The 23241-nt window shown below is 38.3% G+C and overlaps 2 protein-coding genes across 3 annotated transcripts in view; one reads left to right on the top strand and one right to left on the bottom strand.

The window, feature by feature from the left end:
* Positions 1-2385, top strand: part of FAM13C (family with sequence similarity 13 member C) — a gene marked incomplete at both ends in the record, with an annotated part of 133353 nt that extends 130968 nt beyond the window's left edge. Inside the window, 2 exons of the mRNA XM_082486162.1 lie at positions 1363-1464; positions 2262-2385. Coding sequence (XP_082342288.1) covers positions 1363-1464; positions 2262-2385 — 226 coding nt within the window. The remainder of the gene's footprint in view (positions 1-1362; positions 1465-2261) is intronic.
* Positions 2386-4728: 2343 nt separating this feature from the next.
* PHYHIPL (phytanoyl-CoA 2-hydroxylase interacting protein like) overlaps positions 4729-23241 on the bottom strand; it is a gene marked incomplete at both ends in the record, with an annotated part of 57967 nt that continues 39454 nt past the window's right edge. For both annotated transcript variants that reach the window (XM_082486723.1, XM_082486722.1), the window contains 4 exons: positions 4729-5263; positions 8775-8892; positions 9394-9568; positions 14246-14442. In XM_082486723.1, coding sequence (XP_082342849.1) covers positions 4729-5263; positions 8775-8892; positions 9394-9568; positions 14246-14442 — 1025 coding nt within the window. The remainder of the gene's footprint in view (positions 5264-8774; positions 8893-9393; positions 9569-14245; positions 14443-23241) is intronic.

Here is a 23241-nt window from a genome sequence, read left to right as displayed (position 1 = left end):
CAAAGAATTGATTCATTATTTCTTATAGGAGAAAAGAGGCAGAGGATGGTTGTTGTTTGGGTGGCATACCTGTGGTTTGAGCTATTTATTCAAATTTGTGCCAAGTCCATGCAGAGCAAGGTGCGGGAATGTAAGCAGATAGGAGAAATAACTAACAGGGTGATAGATACTACATAATGGTATAGTAAAGCTATGCTGACCTACCTATAATTGCTGCAAAATTTTTAGCTATCTAACTACTTATGTTCTTACAAAGCAGTCATAAAACAAAGCACAGATCAGCCAAGCAGGATAGTCTGCTCCTCTGTGTGTGTGTGTCATATAAACAGCAACAGGTGAGCTGAGTCAAGGATTGTGCAATACGTGGTCACATGGGAGGCCACTTAAAGTGTGTAAAATTGGTTTCTTCCTTGAATAAGAATAGTTATTATTGTATGGATGCCCAGAAAGCTTAATGCCACCCTCCTACCCTCCATTATAAAACCAATATGTAAAGCCCTCCTTCTGATTTGTAGTTAAGAATTTCAGGTTGCATGAGACAACAAATCTCGAGATGCACATGGGCTGTTATCACTCAGCCCTGAAACTTGTTGAAGAATATGCCTTTCCAGGAACAGATGTGTTTTCATAGCTTATGGGATGGTATCATTCTCTTGTGTTTTGATTGCGAGCTCTTAGATGCATAAAGTTGACTAGGCTCTACCAAAATTGAGAGTAAGTAAAAATGTCTGGGTCTTCCATGTAACAACTCCATATGTAATCGTTAGCTCACAAATGATGTATTTCTGTGCGTTTTGTTATTATGGAAAAAAAAAATACCAGCTGCATATGTCACAATGGAATTCTTTTGCTGCTTAAAAACATTGTTCTCCAAATACCAACTAAAACATGACCTCCAAAAAATGTTATTTCTGGGTACCACTAGCATTTCTGCTGCATCAGAGTAATGTTTGGTAACAGCTGCTTTTAGTAGTGGAGCTTGGCTGTTGACTTTATTAATTCAGTTACAGAGACGCAAAGCATTTCCTGTGAGATGCTGAGCCACGTCAACTCCATTAATTCCACACAGAATTAAGACCCCTAGCAAGACTCAAGCCTGGAAGCTTTTCCTCCCATGTTGTCCATAGTCTCTGCCTTCACTTTATTAGAGGGGTGAGAATATAGTAAAAAGGAAGGAGCACAACTGCATATCGTGTGTGATGGTACAGCCAGTTATATCCATAGCTGGAGGGATGTGGTGGACTGTCTGGAGTCACTGAGCTCAGGGCCTGCCCTGGCCCATAGCAGGTGTCTGCTTATTACCCAAAGCCACAGCTTTTACAATACTTGGGGGAGGTTCATGTTCTTGTCTCTGTTTTACAGGCCTGTTCTGCTTGAACATCTCAGAGAAACAAGAGCAGATAAGAAAAGGCTTCGCAAAGCTCTGAGAGAGTTTGAGGAACAGTTCTATAAACAAACAGGAAGGTAAATAACCAGCTCAACAAAAGCCCTCTCCTCCTCCCCTTTGGGCTCCTCTGCAGACATGCGTGTTTCTGCTGGGGGTGGGTACTCTTGGGTGCACAGGCCAAAGAAGCTGCAGCTAGAGACTGGGCGATACCATGGAGTTGTCTGGTCTCTGCGCAATGTCCATCTCCCTACTTTGGTCCTCTGAGACGTGGGCATCCCTGAGGATGGTCTGGATCTGGGGATCTTCTAGGACATGCCTGCAATGGGTATAAAGCCCGTCTCAGCATAGGCGGTTTCCTGATCTGAAGGGAGGCTGCTAAGAGTCCTTCTAAGAATGTCGGTCTGCAGGGGTTACACGTGGCAGCTGGGCGATTTTTAAAAGGCCAGACTTAGAAGCCACTGTTTCTTTCACCCATAGATAAATGCTGGCTACTTCTCACTCTTTGTTTATCCTCCTCCCTTCATTTAGCAAACTTGTTTGGTGAAAACGACAGAGGATATGGGCGTGTAGTATTCTGGTAACAGTTTTCAAAGGCCTGTGTAATAACTTCTCTGCATATGTTGGAATGAAGTAGTTATGCTTGCATAGCTGACAAGAAAAAAATTACCTGGTATATGAAAAGTCAATGTTTTAAAAAACTCTTATTTCATTTCTGTCTATTATAGCTTTTTGGTCCTGTCAAATTATCTTTAGTCACAGTTAGGAAAAAAATAATAATCCAGCCCAATCCTCCTTAGTTGTTGCAGAACTAATTTTAAAGACTATCTCTACTCTTACTCATAAAAGTGACAGCACTTTTTTTTGTTTTTCATAGGAGTCCTCAAAAAGAAGATCGGGTGCCAATGGCCGAGGAATACTCTGAATACAAGCACACAAAAGCCAAAATCAGGCTCTTGGAAGTTCTCATCAGTAAGCATGATATTTCAAAAACAATTTGAAGTGAATGCAATGCCGTGGTATTGTTCTCTAGCAAAAAAACCTAAGCAAACAAACAAGTAACGAAAGAGAGGAAGTAATTTTACAGGTCTTGGTCTGCTGCACAATTATTTGACACACTGAGATTTTTGATGCACTTTACCAATTATACTAGCTGGGATGAGAAAGGACAGCAATATGCAAGAATATTAAGCACGGGTGAGTGGACTACAGTATATATTTTTTCCTTTTGAAAAAGCCTTGAAGTGCACTGTAAGAATGTTAGCAATTAGGACACTGAAGTATTGTAGATCTTCAGTTTGACCTGCTCTTTGTTTTAAAAAGCGGGCGGAAACGCTCTCCAGGTTTTTAGTACATGATCATGTACCACACATTTCTTTCCAAAATTAACATTCACTATAATTAACTATTAATGTCAGTTCTCAATTTGCTGATTCACTAGATTAAAAGAAACATGAGCATAAAATAATTGAGGAAAAACTCATGAATGCACTCTATCTCTAAAGACAGAGTTGCCATTCAATTCCAGTAGCTTCAAAGAAAGGTGCACACCAAGAATCGGTGCCAGGATTTGGTCTAAAATTCTGGGAGTAGAGCAAAGTGATGCTGCCTATGCAAAAAAGAAGCAGTATGGAACAGGACTGCCAGATGGAATTATTGTTTTTTTAGAAATAAGAGAAAGTGGCAAAACAAAATGGATAGAGTTTACTGGGAAGAGATAAAACAAATGTACTGGCTGCTGTCCTTTTCACTATGGTTCACGGGACCTGGCTCACGGTACTTAAAATTCAGTAAATAGATCAACTACATGCTAATTTTTATTTCTGTATTAAACCTTGCACTTTATTTTGCCTGACGCTATAACATTTGCTTTTCTAACTACCAAAGCTCGTTTAGACGCATGCACTTTGTAAAATGTCAAAGTATTTCTTGTGTTATAAATTGCCACATATATATTAAAACAAGACTAGATTATTGCATAATGCTAAGTTATTTTGGATAGATAAGGTACATGGTATATAATTGAGTGTCACAGTTATCTAATGAGGAATACTAGACTCCTTGTTTACGAAAAATAAGATTATAAAAAAGATATTTTTCCATTGGAATTACGCATCTTTCTTAACTTTCAGAGCACCACACTTTGTAATATTAAGGAGATTTTTTTCACTATTTGTGATAAACCATTTGTGTGAAAAGTGGACTATTAACAAAAGGATTATCAGTGTTTTTTGTACTAGAAATGAAAAGCAGGGATTCTGGGAAATACCTAGCCCAGACGTAAAGGAAGGAAGAATAAAAACAAAAAAGGGACTTGAATAAGTTGAATCATGTTTAGTGTTTTGCTTTAACTGTCATTTTGTATTGACCACGTAGTATAAGGAACCTGTTTTCTACCTTGGTAAGAAGATTTTCATTTTATAAAGCCTATTATGTACCAACCATGTTTGTATTTCTATTGTATGTAATGGCTCAGCATGATTTTGAAGACGTACATATTTTCAAGTAGCTTGGAGGAAAAAGTATGAACACTAAAAAAGGAATTTTTTATTTCTCAGAGGTTTGCTGTTTCAGTGTACTGATTTAATAATTTATAACTTAACTTTTATGAATCAGAAATGGTCTCCTTCGTAAATCTGTTTTAATTAAAGTCATCTAGAGCAACAGGAACAGATACAGAGCTATTTGAAGTTTACAAACTACACCTTTGATAAGGGAAAATGATTTCATGACATATGTATACAATTGATATTAAAATGTAATCTATATATTCTATATGATTGTATAATATTTTATACAACAGTACAAATAAAATATTTTTCTATTATATTTATTATGTCGAGACACAGTTTCTGTTTTCAGTTAGCTAATATAAATAACATAAATAACACTGTCAAACAACACGTTGGAAGTGCTGACATTTCTAGGCTTTGAAATTTAAATCATGCTGCAATTACAACCTTTCATGCTGTTTGGAGTTATCCCAGTATTTGTTCAGTAGTTAAAATGAATGCATATTTAAACACCATTTATAAGCCGTTATTTTTATTTTGCTAAAGCAGTTTATATAGGATTTTGTTATGTTTGGCAAGAAACAGAAAACAATTTTTGCAGCATCTAGGTATAAATGGTTGCCAGAAAGAAATCCAGGACTTCTAATCATTTAAAGCATCAGGGGAACAGAAGGGAAAGAGGGAGAGAAGAAATACTAAAAACACTATTGGAGATTTTGAAGACTCATACTTGCTTTTGGTGACAGCGGCATGTGCATGCTTCTGACAAAAATGTCTGACTATGGAAATGGGCAACAGAGGTTTGAAGGCTCCTAAGTAATGAAGGAAGTTTTAACGTCCAACACTGATATTGCAGGTCTTGCAGCTGGGATCTTTCTTTGCATTTGCAGTAGACAAGCTCATTAGTTGGTGACCAGTAATTTCCGCAACTGTGCCAAGGGAGAGATCCACAGGATCAGTGTAAATTACTTCCAGAATAACATCCTGGGCATGATGGTAAACCATGACACCGTCTTCTTCATCGCAGGTCAGAAATTTATTATCTTTTATATTTAGTTGAGGAAGGCGCTGCTTACAGAATTCGTCTCCTGGTGATCCAACAGGGGCGATGACGAGAATGACATAGTGGTAGGCTGTGTACATGCAGTAGAAGTCTCCAAAGTACAAGTTAGTATTTGGGTTGAAGAGTTTTTCAGCTGCAATCTCAAACCTGTATCTTCCATAAGGTGAATCTTGTGGTGGCTTCCCAGTGTTAAACTCAGTGTTGCAGCTAAAGAAGATGCCTTCCAGCTTCCCGCTGATCGGAGAGCCGTGGCTGCCACTGTTATCCTTAACAGAGGGCTGCATAGCATTCCCATGGTGCTCTCTACAAATGAATGACTGGTATTGTTTATTTTGTAACACACGTTAAAGAAAAAGTGGAAAGTTAGGACATCATGCTGTTCGGTAACAGTACTGAAGGGACACAAAGGAAAACCATTAAACTGAAAACTGTGGTTATTGTTATCATCTTAGGACCAAGAAAATCTAGTGATGCCAGATGCAGAAAGAGCTAGAATACCTCCTGCTCAAGGGAAAAATCTGCTTTTCCAGTCTGTTTTCTCTGTCGGCTGTGAGCTGTGTGGGTATTATATGCAGGCAAAGAATAGCACAAAATAAAAAGCCCCCAAATTGCCAATACCTTTAATTAGCTGATTTGTTCAACTTTCCACTACAATTCTAACAATAAACACATTTTAGTTTTATCATGTGTTGAAAATTGCAAGTCAGTCTCAATATGCAGAATATACTGTTTGATAATACATCTTTTCAGCATAGGCAGTATATATTTAATGTAGAAAACTGCCAGTGAAAGTTATTTCTGAACGATGTTTTCCAGAGAGCTTATAGGAAGGAATGTACTGTCTGCCATCGTTTTTTTTTTCCCCCCAAAATGATAATTTCAGGTCTAATTTGTCTACCACTGACTTCAATCAGAGCAGAGCTGGGCACAGAGTATTAGGCAATTTGGTTAGTTTCCACTTTGGTTGGTATCCAGCTTCTGCAGTCACTAGTCCTAAGGGGAAAATACGTACAAGACTAACTCTTTTTTGCAAGCTGAGCTCAGTTTGGTTCCAGTGAAAAGAAACGTTCAATGTAACAAGTGACTTTTTAAAACCCTAAATCCCAAATTGCACTCAGCAGCATTAGCCTGCTAAATTTAGGAGAACAGTCCAAAACACCCCATCTAATCATCCCTTAGCACCTGAGATGTCATGTATAGCAGGATGCTCCCCAGAACTTGTGCCCCAACACCTCTCTAGAAGCACTGTGGTGACAGCTTTGGCTCTGTCTGCACCTGCAACCACGTGATACCCGAAAAGGAAACATTCCCTTTTGTAAGTAAGTCCTGCAAAACACCAGATTTACTAGGCACCCTTAGAAATTGCCTTTATACACACTGACAGATTAAAAGCACATGACACTGTGGGGCTGGAGAGTCTTACATCCTCCTCCCTCTCACTTTACTTTTACTCTTCCCCCCCCCCCCCCCCTTATTTATTTTGAGGCTTGAGGAAACCAGCTTGGAAAGGCTGTTCTCTCTCTGCTTTTAACTTGCAACAGCTCCAGGTAAAATGGTGCTGTGTGGGAAAAGGTTTTACTTGGTTAAAGCGGGAGGTAGCAGTCAAAGCAAGCAAATTCAGTGTATACATACCAAACAGTTCTAATCGACTGAGTAATGTCTCCAGCTGTGACTTTTTCATTATTTCTAATCTCCTCAGCAGCCTATATTAATTTGACTCTAAGATAAAATTCAAAAATTTCCTGAGCCATTCAAATACTACATAGTTACTGTCTCAAGCCGTGTTTCACAAGACATTGATTGGGGTGGGGGTTACAATTGGTATTTTATGACTGAAGCGATTACTAGGGAGAAAAAAAAAAAAAAAGCTTGAATAACCACTGGCTCTGCAACCTGAAAAGCCAGGATTCCTGCAGTTCCATTTCTGCGGCAAGATACTGACATCCAGTGGCCAATTAGGCTAATTATAGGTCACTCTTCCCGGGGATCTGATCTGCTTTATGGCACTCCCAGCCGAGGTAAGCCGCAGTGACATGAACACGACTTACAAGCTCACACTTCAAACCCTAAATTTAGGGGTTGCTGCTTTAGCACCGTGACAGCTGCTTGTTTGCCGATGCTACTCTACAAGCTTTTCCAAGCTTGTTCACTAGTTATGGCATCACAGAGGCCATTGGCAGGCATGGCAAAACAAGGAATTTTTCCTAAAAGGAAGTATGTGGTTGGGGTTTTTAACACAACATGCCGAAGGGTGTATGGTGGAAGGACTAACCTTTCTGGCCATACTAGTACATTTCTGATCAGAAAATACGGCTATCTGTTGGTTACGGGTATTCTAGATTTATACTGACCTGGTAAAACACAGCTTTTTGTCTTTTTCACTCACTAAACAGAAGGGGAAAAAAACTAGTCTCTCTGTATGGAACCAAGAAAGCACATAATCAGAGGGAGGGGAAAAGATACAGTGCAATTAATTAGAGTCACATTTGGCAGAACAAGGCCAAAACCACAGCTATAAATGCACCTCAGTGGCAATTTTCAAAGCTCTATGAATGCAAAGGCAGGTGCACTATGATTCTATCGCTGAAAACAAAGCTTATGAAAATTGGAACCACCACAGGCATTCCCTTCTGAGGTGTCTAGTCCAGGATGGCTCCAGGGATTTACGAGGCCCTCAAAAAGCCTCAACAACTGCAATTCATCCTCTACCTCCAGTGAGTTTTGCAGCTTTCTCACTATGAACAATAAATTAATTCTTCCAAAACACAGAAGGGAAAGAACAAACCCCATGCTCTGGAATATACAAGACACTCCTGGAATCAAGCAGATACTCATGACTACAAAGTGGGAACGTTTCCAAGGATGGTGGAAACTCTTTGGAGTTGGATTCCCTTGAGTATTTTTTTTTCTTCACCAGTTTTAAAAAACTTCTAGTTGTAGATCCGTACTGGTGTGACACCCACATAAAACTGGAATTATGTGGCACAGCAGCAGCCCCATCTCAGTACATATTAAAGAAGAATAGTCAGTGCTGCCACCCTTCTGACACAGCACCGAAACAGATGTCAAAACACCACTTACCTCTCATCCGTGTTCTTCTAACAGTGGAAGGTTACCGCTGCATGCTGGCTGCTCCTGCTCAGTCAGTACATGAGCTTTGAATCTTTCTATCGAAAATTCTTCTTTCCTACTGTAATAATGCTTCCGGTTGCACGTGCAAAAGCACACTGGGTGTCCAACAGGAATAAGGAACCTACCTCCAGCTATCCTATTTATTCATTCCAACTGAAGCACAGTGTTGTGAAATTGTCTGAACAGCATCCCCTCTCCCTCCTCACATGATCTGTAAATTCACATTCGGGTTGCAGAGCCCCAGTTGCTACATTTGGGCATAGAAATGGGGTGGTTGTACGTGGACAGCAAATATTTGAAGGGCAATTCTTATGTGCAGGCAAATGCCTATGCACACAGTTGTGCACTCCTACTATTAGACACCTCACTTGGAATGTCTTAGTACAATAGAAGTATTTGACTAATAAACACTGTTATGATAACAGACACTTTAATCAGGCTGGAGACCCTGTGGATACTCCAGTTCCTGCTTCAAAACACAGACTTTTATTGCCTAATGGAAGTGCTGAGTTAAGCAAGGTGAAGGACATTAGTTGTATTTTATTTTTATTTTTTCCCTTCTTCTAAACTGGCAATAAAGCGCACACAGCTTCTGCTCTAGCTTTAGCACAGCTGCCTACATTTACTTATTTTCATTACTCCCTTAATTTCCAAACAATTTTGCATATGCTTACTTTCTTACCTGATATAATCAAAGTATTCTTTGTGCTGGTTCCGATAAAAAACAGACAGTTTAAGCATACGGCCTGCAATCACTTCAGCTTTTTCCAATAGCTGTGTTAGGTGAACTTTTGAATAATCTGGAAAGAAAACGAAGAGGCTTAAAAATCAATGACAGGCTAAACTGATCCTCAGGACAGGGTGTTGGTGGCACTCAGGCTTTGAAGCATGCAGAGAAGGGAGAGCAGCAGAACGTCTTAAGCAAGCTGTCTGTCAGGGAGTGGCCACTCCAGCTTCTCTCCACAGGTACTAGTAGCCATCAATGGGCACATAAGTGGCCTTGCTCCACTTTGGTTCACCAGTCTCCTTTCCTACCCTTGGACAAGCAATGGTGCCAGGCACAGCACTTTGGGGCAGCTAAACTATTGCAGGACAAAGGGACACGCCAGCTGCCTCCCACCTCTCATTAACGGACCAAACCTGAGCGCATACAAAGCCTAAAGTTAGAATTCCAGTTTCCAGGTGTGACTACTATAACTCTCCCAGCCTCATTGGCACTGGTAGATGGCTAACCCACTCATGCAGCTAAGCTAGCGTTAATTGCATACATCCTATGGTGTGTGTTTCCTCAGCAATATTACCTGCTGTGCAAAACTCGATGATTTCACTCCACTCAGAAACAACATAATCGCCATCAACTTGCTTTGATGCTGTCTGCACTGCTACTGTGTATTCTGTTCTTGGGCTCAGGAACCAGTGCCCGCGGACTGTCATAGGCAAAGGAACAGCTTTAGCCACCAATTTAGTGGGTACATCCTGATGGAAACAAAAAGACAAAACAACACGCAAGTCAGCAGTGCAACCAAAACAATCCACCACCTCTTCCTGCATTGTTTTTGCAATGTAATCCTCAACCCCTGGCCCTTCTGTTTAAACCTCAGTTACTTCTCACAGTCCACTGGTGCAGCAAAGTTAACAAAGGGGCCGACGACAATGGTCTAAAGTCTGCTCTAAGAGTTACAGTGATAACTTGCATGTATGAGTTTACTATTGGTTCCAAGTGACTGTAAACTGATACTATTACATATAGCCCAAATAAATAATTCAGACTAGGGCCATTTGTGCATAAGTATGCAAACAGAGAAAGACATGGTACTGAGTACAAGGATATCTTAATTTAAGAGCTGCTTCTGCTCTCATTGCCATTGTTTTCTTTCAGCCAGTGTAACAACAAAAAAAAAATGCCTCCTGCTGTCAATCAGTCTACCTATATTGTTGTTGATATCTTCCAAACCAGACTTCAACAGAGAAATTTTGCAGAGTCACTTTGTGTGTTTTACATGTATCAAAATACCTGTATGTATGGTAAGGGCCAGCACAAGCCAAACATACACAGCTATATGGTTTGTGCCTGTCATTGCACCTCTTGCTTCCCACCCCACCACCCTTTCAGATACTCTGTTTTGCTCTTCCTGTGTATTAATGCACAGTGAGACAAAGAATCGCTGCTTGTTATTGTTGAAACATATAATTTATACAGCACCAAAGACAGTAGCACGGACCACCAACGGGAAGAAAAAAAAAATGGAGAACTGGACACTTTGCGCTAGAACCGTAGGTGAAAGGACTCCCAGTGGAATTGAGTGCTTCATTGCTCGGTGTACCCGAGGAGCTGCAGTAGAGTGAGACAGGTATTTACTCTTGAATATTTATCAGTAATCATAGAATAGGAAGATGGCTGTCATTTGGAAAGTGGGCATTTTAGATAACATCCATGGCTGTCCACATATAAATACTAGTCCATAGTCATTCACCAACAAGCACTAGCACAGTAGTTCCTTAAGAAAAAAAGAAATAAGATAGAGACATTTTCTGTTCATGATCTCTAAGCAAGACCCGAAAGATTTTTTTTTTTTGCTCGTCTTCTATTGTGGGAAAAAATCTTTCTCTTATTGTTTTTCTGTAAGCAAAAAATATCATTCAGTTTCTGTAATAAGAAAATGTAAAATTAGAAGCTTGCGATTACAGGAACTGAAATGTGATCGAATGATAATCAAGGGTAAGATTTTGTCATGATTTCTTTTTTGCTAATTCTCATTCAAATCAAATAACAGCTGGGAGAAAACTTTATCTGTAAAGGACGCGGTTGCACACTCTGAAATAAATAATATATAAAAGATAGAGAAAAATTACAAGGAAAAAGAAAAGAAACCTCAAATGACATTTAAAGCTGCCACCCTGGAACTATATCGCAAAGGCATCCTGCTGGACTGTATCTGCTAATGCTAAAGCAGTCAGCAGCTGCTGCAGTCACAATCATTAGTCTTCCTGTCATCTTCTCTTTGGCTATGGGTAAAAACTGCCTCCACCTGGGTCAGGTGTCTGTGCTCACAACCCAGTGGTGGGTTTTGCCCCCATTAATTTTGTCAGTTTCCATGTAACATTAAAAGCCTAATTGCTCCCATGCATCAAAGCCTTACCTTACAGCTGTGTTATCAAGAAACCCTTCTAACTGTACCAAAAAAGGGCAGACTACATAAAACCACATTAAATAGAGGGTTTTATCTATTGCACAGCTGGGGAGGAGGGGCAGATATGATACTTTTCATAACTCTAATCTGTTGTTCTTTTTTAAGGTTGCTATACTGAGCTCAGGAAAAATGTTCAAATGTTCATGTTGAAATTTCTCTGGTGTTTCTCCATTTCTTCCTTTCACCTCTTTTCTGCTCAGCTCTCATTCCTGGCTAAGCCCCCAAAGAAGTGCAAAGGAGGTTATGTGCCAGCCGGGATTCTGGAGTGGCAGATGGCTGCTCCACCATCAGCACCCATCAGACAACTCTAAAGGCACCTAGACAGCAATAATTTCCAAGAACAACCTGGAAGCGCCGAATAACTAAGCAGGAAGGTATACGAATCACACTACCTCATCTCCTTTTTCGGAGGAGCTGCCTGCTCTGCAGTCCCTTGTCATTGTCAAAGCAACAGCTTTCAATTTTCAACTTTTTGCCATTTCATCTTCCCTTCACTGAGTCTGCTCAGAAGACATGCTGTTGGAACTCATCACACCCACGTTCTAGTCCTAGTTTTGCTAAATATCTGAGCCCCATTTCCCGTTACATGGTATCTTAAAAAAGAGGGGAGGTATGCAAATTGCACTGAAAAAAAAGTGTCTTACTAGAATTCTAGTCTTTACACACTAATACCAAGACAAATCTCCTCCTTCACAGATACAATGACAATAGTTGTAAATAATAAAACTATATGCACGCTGAATATGCTGAATATATCTTATATATTTGCCAACAGAAGAAGTAACAAAAGGATGAATCATTCATGTATATTCTCTTGGGCACAGAAGGAAAGAAATAGCCCCCTTTCCTGAAGTGCAGCATCTATGTATCAGGTTGTCTATACCCCTAGTCACTTGCTCACAGCCATGTGAGAAATCTGAGACTTAACACTAACTCTCTACAAGTCAGAAAACAGTTTAATCTGGTCATCTGGGTTTATCACCTGTGAGAGAGACAGACAGTGATTTACCCTAACTGTAAGCTAAGCAAGGATGATTTTTTTTCTCCTGAAGATGCCTGTCTCCTTCCACAGCCTGACTGCTGGATGACTCCTGAGAGCAAGTCCCAAGGCTCTTTTTTATAACTAAGTGGTAGGGCTCACTCTTTTCTTTCTAAAAAGCTCTGCTAGAAATAAAGCTGCATGAAAGCAAACACATATGTGCTCTGGCACAGATAGTTGTTAGAGTATTGAGTGAGTATTCTCTCACTCACCCTGTCTGCTGTTTGGATTTACAGCATTCCTGCTGGTGTAAAAAAAAAAAACAAACAAAAAAAAGCCCCCAAAAGCTTTCCCAAAGTGACTAACACAATTAGTACCAAGAAATTTTAAGGTAATTCTGACAAGACATCCAACTTATTAATCATTTCAATTGATAGACTTTAGTCTCCTGTTCTTACAAAATCAATTACCTCTCTCCTTTGACTAAACACTTCATCACAGTAAAAAGCTACAGAATTGCTGAGAAAAACAAAATAAATCTAATGGCTTATCTTTATTACACTAGCAGTATCCCTTTTTTTCCGTCTCAATTTTAACACTAGTCTCATCAGCGTGATACAGATTTTGAAGCAAATATTGTGTTTGATCTGGTAGGGTGGCTCTACCTTTTATAAAAACAAATTTTACACCTTTAGACCAGTTCGCACATGAATGAAAAAAACATGCAGGTTAATAAAATGAAAGAAATTAAAATTAATCCTTCCAAGTGAGCATATTTATACTAGAAAGTATATTTATTCCTGCAATATAAAATGGCAATTCAAATCCAAAGGCTGCCAGTCCAAAATTAATAACAGTAAGAAAAAACCAAACATATCCTATTTCATTTGCTACCACAATTAAAAATAGGTCATAATAAATGGCTGTTACAACATCAAATTTGGTAGTGCTTTTCATGCTGGTTCCTAGCAAATGCCACATCTTGGCCAAACATGTAAAATTCTTGATTTCAAGCAGTAGTAAGTGATTTTTCATTACACTCAATGAATATGTTACTTCCAACCACATTAAAAAGAAAAAAAAATGTCAAATAAGAAAATGTGAAAATTATACACATGCTATTAACAGCAGTCACAGAAAAATTACTCCCACAATAAAAAGCCTCAGAGAAATTGGTGGAAATATTTCCTGATTATCCCACTGGTTTTTAAGCCAATAGTAATTTAGGTGTTGGTAGAATTAGAGCTCTCATATATGCCTGGATGGTTATGCCTTGGCAAACCTTATCTTTTAGAGATATTGCCAACATTGTTTTTAAATTTGCAGATGATTGTGTTGTTTTATCTTCTATCTCATTCCATGTTTCTCTAGACATCTCAGTATTTCAACTATTCTGAGGTCAAAGCAAATTTTGCTGGATTTGATAACTACAGATTCTGCAGTACATTCAGTATGTCCCTGCATTAGTGGCTTGAGGAAAGAGGCCAGATGAATATTCAGGTCACAGTGCTGAATGCTGCAAACTAAAATTGCTGGAAGCCTTCCTAGAAGGGCATTAGAATTCTCTACTCTCTTCTCTCTTCTGTTGAAATGACATGTGTTGCTCTCATGAGTCTGTCACTGAACAAGGACAAGTACAGAATACATAAATTGTTTAAATAATGATTAAGAAGTAGTCAGGAATAAAAATGTCTGTCTTGCAATAAATTGCACAGGTTCCAAAACTGTTGTAGTTTCAAATGAAATAGGAAAGGTAATGTTCAGTTTTCTATTAAACAAATGTATTCATGTGTACATACCCATAGGCTAGAGACAGAGAAGGTATTCAGAGTAAAAACATTGTCAATCAGATTAATCAAACCCCACCTTTGCTGGATGTCCAATACCTGTTTCCCATGGTCTGGCTTTGAGAGGTTAATAAACCAGTGAAATTCATCTTGTTAAAATCAAATATTTCCACCTTGATTGTTAAATGAAAATTACCTTGTGTTTAAATTTGTTGGAATTCTTGTTTTCTTTCTTGTTGAGATCGATGAAGTAATGAGTAATGCGGTCCTTGGATTTAGAATCCATCTCCCAAGAAATTTTGAAGGAATCACATGTGATGTTACTTATTTTGATGTTGTGCGGGACTGGAAGTTCCTCCATCTCTGCAATCCCACTGTCTTGTGATTTATTCCCTGCATAAAAAATAAGCACAATTCATTCAGTTAAAGGCCTATTAGATACCTGTTTTCTGTGCTCCAATACAATCACATCTCTGAACAGCCTTTCAGAAAGTCTTATAGGTGGTACTCAGAAGCAACTATGAGTTACAATTATGTAAATCTCAATTTCAGTGATGGGAGATATTGAAAAGAGATTAAAGTCCTCATGTGGATAAACACCAATAACATGTAAGCAGCCTGCACAGACTGGCTAGTATCACAATGTGTGCAGTTGTAGTTTGAGAATAAATAAGAAACATCTGAAGGTATCTGGTGCTACAGTGTTTAGTTAAGATGCCAGCAAGGTCCACAGTTAATATAATGGACCTATCCATACCTGTCAGTGAAATAAATACAAATAGAAATCATAATCAGCCTAAAACTATTTTTCAAGCACAAAGTGAAACCAATCTCTTCAAGGTTTAAAGATGGTGTATGTACACACACATGTGTATACACATATATAAAACACTGTCTCCTTCACAATGAAAAAATTAACAGTGATCCTTTTGCTGAGCTTCAGTAAAAGGGACGTACACACGATTTCATTTTCTGGTCGTGATATTCTCTATTCTATTTGCCCCATTGAGACCCTGCAGTTTTCTTGGGAAGTTTTTTCTAACTTCTCTAAGTGCATATGGTAGATGAACAAATCACCATTGACCCCCAAAACCATCACAAGTTCTAAGATTAGGTCCTCCTTTAGTTCCCAAGGCAACCTTGTAGTAGATCATTCTGTGAACATTAAAACTCAGAAACATTACGTGATCTTGCACTACATAAGACAAATCAAAAGCAAACAAATAATTAAAATAAGCAAAAAGGCAAGAAAAATGAGTGGGTAGAAGGGAAAATATAGCGGAGGAAAGGAAAATATAGAGAAGATGATGTAAGAGATGGAGTAAAGAAACAGGGCATAAAAAATAAAATGAAACATAGGTAAGAACAGAAAGAAGCAATAGAGAAAAACGAGGCTAATGCCTGTGTAAGAAAGAGAGGAAAGCTCCCAAATTCTGTCCAGATGAGGAAGATTGGAAGTCTATGGCAGAGATGCGAGGGAACACATTGTCAGAAATATTTTAGTCACATTTAATTACAGAAAAAGATAGTATTTATATACTTCCATCATAACTGATAAAAAACTGGACACAGAAAAGTGAATCTAGTCTGTAATAATAGTAAAAGTGTGACTTGGAAAACATTAGGGACATTTCAACATATTGACATACATTGTCAAAGAATTATACGAACATCTCAATGCAGGAATATTAAGGTTGGCTTGATTGTTCAAAATTCACTTCATGGATATGTGAAATTCAATCACAGAGTCTGCAAAATCCATAGATTTCCAGCTAGTACTCTAAATAAAGTAATTTTACTGATGACTTCAAGAACCAATAATAACACTTTTCTATATTTGTTCCATTTTATACATTTACATCCAATAGGTTGTCTGTTCTTTAAACATCTTATTGCTCTTTTTTTCCTTTTCAACCAATATCAAAGTCAGATGGTGTATGGCCTTGCACAAAATCCTATCCTATTTGTGCCATCCACAATGACATTTTCAACAGCTGTACTGGCTGCAATAGACTCCGAAATACCAGTCATTACTGAAAGCTTTCTGCTCATATGAAATACACGGTAAGTGCTTTTCCCATCATGAGATTTCAGCAAGCCAGCAGGGAGAAAATGGCATTGCTTGCTTTTGTAAGCATTTTGTATTTGAAAAATGACTGAAAGCTCTACCAGGTACACTGAAAAGGCTACATATGATTGCTCTGCCAGGAGCGAGGCTCTATGTTTAAGCAGAAGATGGAGCGATGCTGCTGAGGTTCTCAGACCTCCTGGAGAGCTGGACGGGCTTGGATCCCAGCACAATGAGTAACTGAATAAAGACCTGAACAGATACACAGTCAGGAAATCCAAGCCATTTATATCCACAATGCATTAATGTGCAACTTCTTTGCTTCAAAAGTAAGCTTCTATACTCGATAATGTGTTACAAACAGCCAAACTAGTTGAAGCTTCAGGAGATGTGCAAAGCAGTAATGACCACTGACAAAAAGTTACACAGATGAAAAAAGATTTTGGAGCACACCAATGACAGTCAAAAAGCAAAAGTGCTTCTGTAAATGGGTATTGTTTTCTGTACTGTTATTGGAAATAATGCCTGGTATACATCTTTAGGTGTCTGTGCTCCTGATCCTTTCACTTTCTTTGCTTAAGAAGTGAATAAATAGTTTAAGTACATGTCTAGCAGAAAATCTTCAGGTAATGGCTAGCAGCTGTCCTGGTTTGAGCGACACAGGACTAATTTCTCTTTCAGTAATTTTACTTTTCAGTAAAGTCTCTTCTAATGCTTGGGAAAACTGCACTTTTAGAAGACTCTAGTGTCTGAATTTGTAAAAATATTTACTTCATATCCAGCTATGGCATGCGGGTTTCAAGGTCTCAGTGTTTTCAAGCTCGCCAGGTGCAGGGATGAGGAGGAGAGAGACCCGGGCACTTGACCCGAGCTGCACTACAGGATTATTTCATACTATGAACGTCACATGCAATATAAATTAGAAAGTTTGCTGAGGAGTTTCTCTCTCCCTTGGTGGCTGCCATCCTGAGAACTTCTTGCCCGGGTGCCGGACACCTGAGCCCTTCCCTTTCTCCCAAAGCCGTAGCGCTTACAGTGTCCGACATTTGCTGTCCACTGCTGGGATTGCACAGCTTCCGACTGGTATAATTTGATTAGTACAATCCTTGTATATTTTATATTGGTATCAGGATCAGCACTGGTTCTTTAGTGTTACTAATGCTAATTATTTAGACTTATTCTGTTAAATATTTCAACCCTCGTGTTTCCTTGTTTTTTTTTCCAATTCCCCTTCCCAGGTAGGGAGGGGTCATTGGATGAAAGAATAGTTGTCTAAATGACAAAAAATTGTTGTGGGTTTCTCAAAACACAAAAGCAACATTTTTAATATGTCAGAAAAAGAAACCACTTGTATTACTATGTGCTAAGCTATCCTTTTTTTTTGTGCTGGAACAAAATCCAAAATAAACACTTTCCAGAAATCTTTTAAGCTCTTTGAAAGTGGGAAAAAAAATCATTTTACAGATTTTGAAATACAAACAGAACATGAAATAAGAAGGTAAAATACCTCACAATCATCACCAGCAAGCAATACTTTGGTTTCCCTTCTATTTAGAATATGAAGTGCCTGTGATAATTGTAACGCATATTACATTCATATTTTGATACATATTTGTGTAGTCCTGAATGTCAAAATCCATTGAGTTGACAGGCAATAATAGGAACCTGATAATGATAGATAGTATTAATATGGAGGATAACAGTTAGAATGTTGGTAAATGGTAACTTTTGAATAGTCATTAGCGTACCATTGAATGGGAAAAAGGGAAAAAAGGACAGAGGATGAAAACTGTGCTCTTGCTCTCTTAGAAGCTAAGGAACCAATGCAGAGGACTTAGATGCTAAGATCACTTGTAACAACTACATAACATGGAATATTTCCATTAAAGTTTATCGATATTATGAAAACATTACAACTACTATAATACATAGTCATATACTTATAAGACAAAATAGTAAGAATGGGCAGAATTTTCAATAGCAGAAGGGTAACTTTGAGCTAAACTTGGAAGTCCGGTGCTTCAGAAAATACTACTATCTGCTTTTGAAGTGGGGGTTCAACTAGGGTTTGATAATATTGTCAACCAAACCGCTTAAAAATGCTGGCTGCTACAAAGGACTGCTTAGCAGCTCACCCACTAGTTAAAACTGGAGACTTCGTGTGTGTGGTAAGTGAAATATAGGTGTCATGGAGATCAAAAACTGACAGATATAACTGACTAAAAAGGTAATGCATTTGTACCTTGCCTTTTTTCCACTTGTGCTTTGGTGAATATTTTGAATTGGTTTTCATACTGGAAAGCACGTCCACTTCAAACCACTTCTTCTTTATACAAGGATCAACTTAAAGAATAGATCAATATCAGGAAATAGGATGCCTACTAAAAGCAGAAATAGCAGCTAAACTTACTCAAAACCAGCATATAGTTGCCCTAAAGCACTCCAAAACTCCACTTGAAAGGAAGTTACTACTGTTACGGATGTGAAAAGAGGTGGAGAAGGCCTTAGAACTGGCTGCTTTCATGTTTGTTGCTTTGCCACTTCACTGAGGCTAAATTGAACTTTCTTTGATGAAGCATCACAATACAGACAAAAAACGAAAAAGAAAGTAGTATAGGAAATGTTAGTCTGAAGAGCTTCAATCAAATTAAAACAGATCAGCTTCCAATTAAAATGGCTACTTCATGTTGCACATTCGTGTTGCTTCAATAAGGAAAGCAACTGCAGGACTGGAGAGAAACACTGCTTTCACCTCTCTTTTGCACAGAAACTTATAGAAGAGTTAGCAGTCAAACAAACCTGGTCTCCCCTGCCAAAAAAACCCTAGGCATGTCATCACTGTGTACTGCAGAAACACCTCTGTTTTAACAAAAAAACAGTTCACTTTTAGAACAAGCAAAAGAGCCCAGTGATTCTTGACCCACATAATATGAAGTCAAAGATCACTCGTGTGCATAGGCCACACTGGAAGCATAAGACTTTAAATTTCTTCAAAGCCAAACAATAAATATAACACGCCAGCTTTACTGAGAGCAGCTGGAGAACTGCAAGAGTAATGCTTTATGCTCCTGTTCACAGGCTTATCTCTCTCTGCCATATCCAGAGTTAAATTTCAAGTTAAATTTTCTAATCAATTTTAAAGCAGTCATGATACTCACTGCTGAAGCTGAGCCAAAATGCTGGCAAATGGGTAACAAACCGATTTTATTTATATACACATAGACATACTTAATTTAGTACCCTCATTATATCTTCTACTTACATAAATTATCTCTGAACAGGACAAAAAAAAAAGGCAGAAAATTCCCATTGAACATTCATGGCTTTCATCTGTCACCATTGGAGACAAATGATAAGACTTGGAAATTGAAAGCCCACACTGAACAGATCTGGAAAAGGATGTGTTTTTTTTTAAATTTGCCTCGTCACTCAAAACAAGCTGAACCACTACATCTGCAGCAGAGGAAGGATGGTGGAGAACAGCCCTAAAACAACCTCTGATTGGTAGTTACTAAGCATTCACAATCCCTGAATTTTTATGATTTTAGAATACCTGATCATTCTTTTTCCTTAGTTCTAAAAATGCAGAACTTTACGGCAGGGCAAGGGAGTACACGCCTACTGATTTTTCACTTCACAGACAAACTGTTTATGCTATCCACAAAAGAAATCCTGAAAAGGCTAATTCGTAATCCACTCTCTAAGCATACTTACAGCTCACAGAAGTGAGTTTTATGAAACTAGACCAGTAAAATAATACATTTCTGGGTTCCTATGACCTTGCTGATAGATGTTTTGAGACTCTGATATTATCTGGGGAAATACATTTCTGCTATTAAGCATTAACAATGGAAAAAATTAACTGAGGCAGTATGATACGCACTTAATGAATATATAGAATCCCTACACATACATCTGTATTTGTCATAGTTTGAATGTAATTCATCATTTGGAAACATTAAAGAAATGGGTTTGTGCTCAAAGGTTATATACCAAACATACTGCAGTAGAATTCCCAAGTATAAGAACTCATGCAAATTGTATTCAGCAATCAAATCACGCCCTCTTTCCCATAACTACATACATAACACTAATATGCCACCTTTCACAGCATTAACCATGTAGATTGCTGCACTATGCAACCATGAAGAATTATCCAGCAGTCAAGAAACAAATTCACTGAAAACAGAACCTGTAAATGACTGAACACAATGACATAACAGCCTTCCATCAACAGGGAAAAAACTACAAATATTACAGCCATAATGAGTGTGATTGTTTGTACTCAGTGTGAAGTAAACTCGGTGAAATATTCATTCAACTACAATGATGTCCATTAGATCTGGAGAAATTAAAAGGAGGCAGGGCCAGGTGAAATCCTTTTCTCTGCTGGAGCTGTGAAAGTATCCCTTCCGTAATCATAGATGACAAAATATAGCTGTAAAATATTACTATTTATCTGCAATTTAGACTTGGATTCTAGAGGGAATGACCATCAAAGTAATATAAGAACATTTTTCAGATTGCTTTTTACCCTTCATGGGGTTTAGATTAAACCAATTCAGATATTTGTCTGATACCTGGACAAAAACTACACATCCATTTTATAAGTGGAAAAAATGCAAATATCTAAATAGAATATGGAATAAAAGGGGGTCTGTTTGAAGCATCATTCAACCAAATTTAGAGCTGTCGTAAGTAGTGGTGGAAAGTTACACATTACTGAAATGATGTAAATGAGCTTTATATCACAGAGCCCAAACATGCCAGGAGAACAACCAACAGAAAAGAAAAGAAAGATAAAATGGCTTTTCCTTGCATTACTTTAAAATCTCTCGTCAACTGTGTTTCCTGCTAAGGCTTTGTCCTTCTGTCCCTCAAGATGCAAATTACATCAGCTTAATGAAGTGTAACTTACATTTTCATTTAAACCCATTATGAACCCCCCTTAACATGTATAAATAGATTTGCCTCTTTTGGCATCACACTGGAAAACCTCCAGTTGTACAGACAAAGACAAATCATCTGGTTCTAAGTTTCTTTGTACCCAGGGATAAATCTTCAGCGTCTTTAGAGCCATGTTGTGGGAAACATGGACTTCTGATGCTTGTGGAGCAGACATTCAAAAATCACTATTATTTCTCTCCTAAGCTGCCAGCACCATTGCCACTGAACTTTGAAAACATGTTCCCAAAGGATTCGTAAAAAACATTAAGGCCTTTTGGGCTGTCAATTTGTACTTTGCAAATCTCACACTTGTCCTTGCATCTGAAATTGTTGTTATTAAGAAGTTTCTTTACCTGAGGATGAAACTCTTTGCATTTAATATGGTCTAGATTTAAACCAAAACACAACATGAACAGCGGAACGTTAGTGAAGGCTATTTCCAGTTACAATACTGTCTTTTCCAGCTGTAAGTTACACTGAAACATCCTAAGAGCTCACTAATCTAGCTACCACATTCTCAGATTACTTAAAAACAGCAATTTCTTAAACTTTGATTTCACAGTGACTTGCAAAAACATCTAAAACCTCAGTTTAATTTTCCAGAAGACATACACGTATTTAGAGATTTCAAATAAACACAGTGTTAAAAGTCATGGAATCTAATAATTTCCAAATAATTTAATTGAACATACAGAAATGTCACTACTTCTTACAGTCAAGGCACTCATTTAAGGCTCAATTAAAACTTGGTAGAGGAACAGGAAAGTAAATAACTGGCTGTCCTTTGAATTTACCTCTAGCAGCAACAAAGAAGAAAACAGTTCAAGACACTTTCCAAAAATGAGATCTTTTGACATTTATATGATGAAAAAAGGCTTTCTGATGGAGGGGGGGGGGGGGGGGGGGGGGATGATGGAAAACTAGGTGACACAAACCACATATTTTAGGGAGACTATACAGACAATAAAGAAAACTAAGCCCATGTAACATGCCAAGCCACTGAAGAACCTCCACCTTTAACACTGACCTGTGGCCCAGGATTGAAAGTCTGCTACAAAAAAGAAAGCCTAGATTCAGTGGTAATTGTTCCATTCACCCAAACTGTGGCTGTCTGTGCTAACGTAACTCAAAACAGCCTCTAGGTTGCTGCAATTTTTCATGGCAGGTAAGACACCCGGAAGCTACTGAACTGACTGGGAATGCCAAAAGCACAAGGAAGCCCTGGTGATATCCCTTAACCAGCAAGTGGGAGGAAAGCCAGTGGAACAGTCACCATGCCACTTCTGTCTCACCACAATATTCTCCTACACTGACGTAATTTCACTTATCTGGTTCACGTAGTTTGGGGTTTATCTGGGGTGCTCTCACAAAGAAGACAGTACAGTGCAGCACTTGGTGCACTATCTTTCGAAAGACAGACAAGATATTAACACCCGCAGTTACTTCTGTGAAGTGTCAGCTCCATGAAAACTTAGGAATTCAGTAAGGGAAATGTGACTAAGGTTTGTGAGCCAGAAAATAAGCAAGGTGAGACTTTACCCACATAGCACCAAATTAAAAGCTAATGATTAATATATTCTGGGAAGATATCTGAAAATCAAAAGATATGTAGATGAGGATGAGAGGCATAAAGGAATAAACTGTAAGTTAAAGCAATCTTGGAGACCCCAAAAGATCAGGCTGACATTATACACAGATACCAATAGCACATGTAATAAACACACCAAAAGCCAAACAAAATCTTATAATACAAACCACATTTTTTTTTAAATGTCACCTTTTTCAGATCTTAAAATACATCCATTGGGGAAAACAGAAAGTGTTTTTCTCAAGTTAACATTTTCAATACAATGAGAGGCATTAGCAATGACCTTTTGAAGTAGAACTGTTTGATGAGAGGGGATCAACTTCATAAAGAGCACCTAGGTACCATGACATAAGAAATCCTCTTACTAGATACTGATACTAACAACTGAAAACAACTCATTTAGAAACAGTAACTCCCATAAAATTAAGAGACACATATTTACACCTTCTGAAACAGAAATAGTTCTAACTTTCCTTGTCTTGATGATTCAGCTGACTGTTTATATATCAGCTCTATAAAGGTAAAATATTAAGTTTGTAATTCTAAAAAAACATATAGACTGAAAATATTCGAGTGCTATAATTCAGAC

This window comes from Vanellus vanellus, assembly GCF_965231255.1.
Source record: "Vanellus vanellus genome assembly, chromosome: 7".
NCBI lineage: Eukaryota > Metazoa > Chordata > Aves > Charadriiformes > Charadriidae > Vanellus > Vanellus vanellus.
This window is presented reverse-complemented; position numbering and strand designations above follow the sequence as displayed.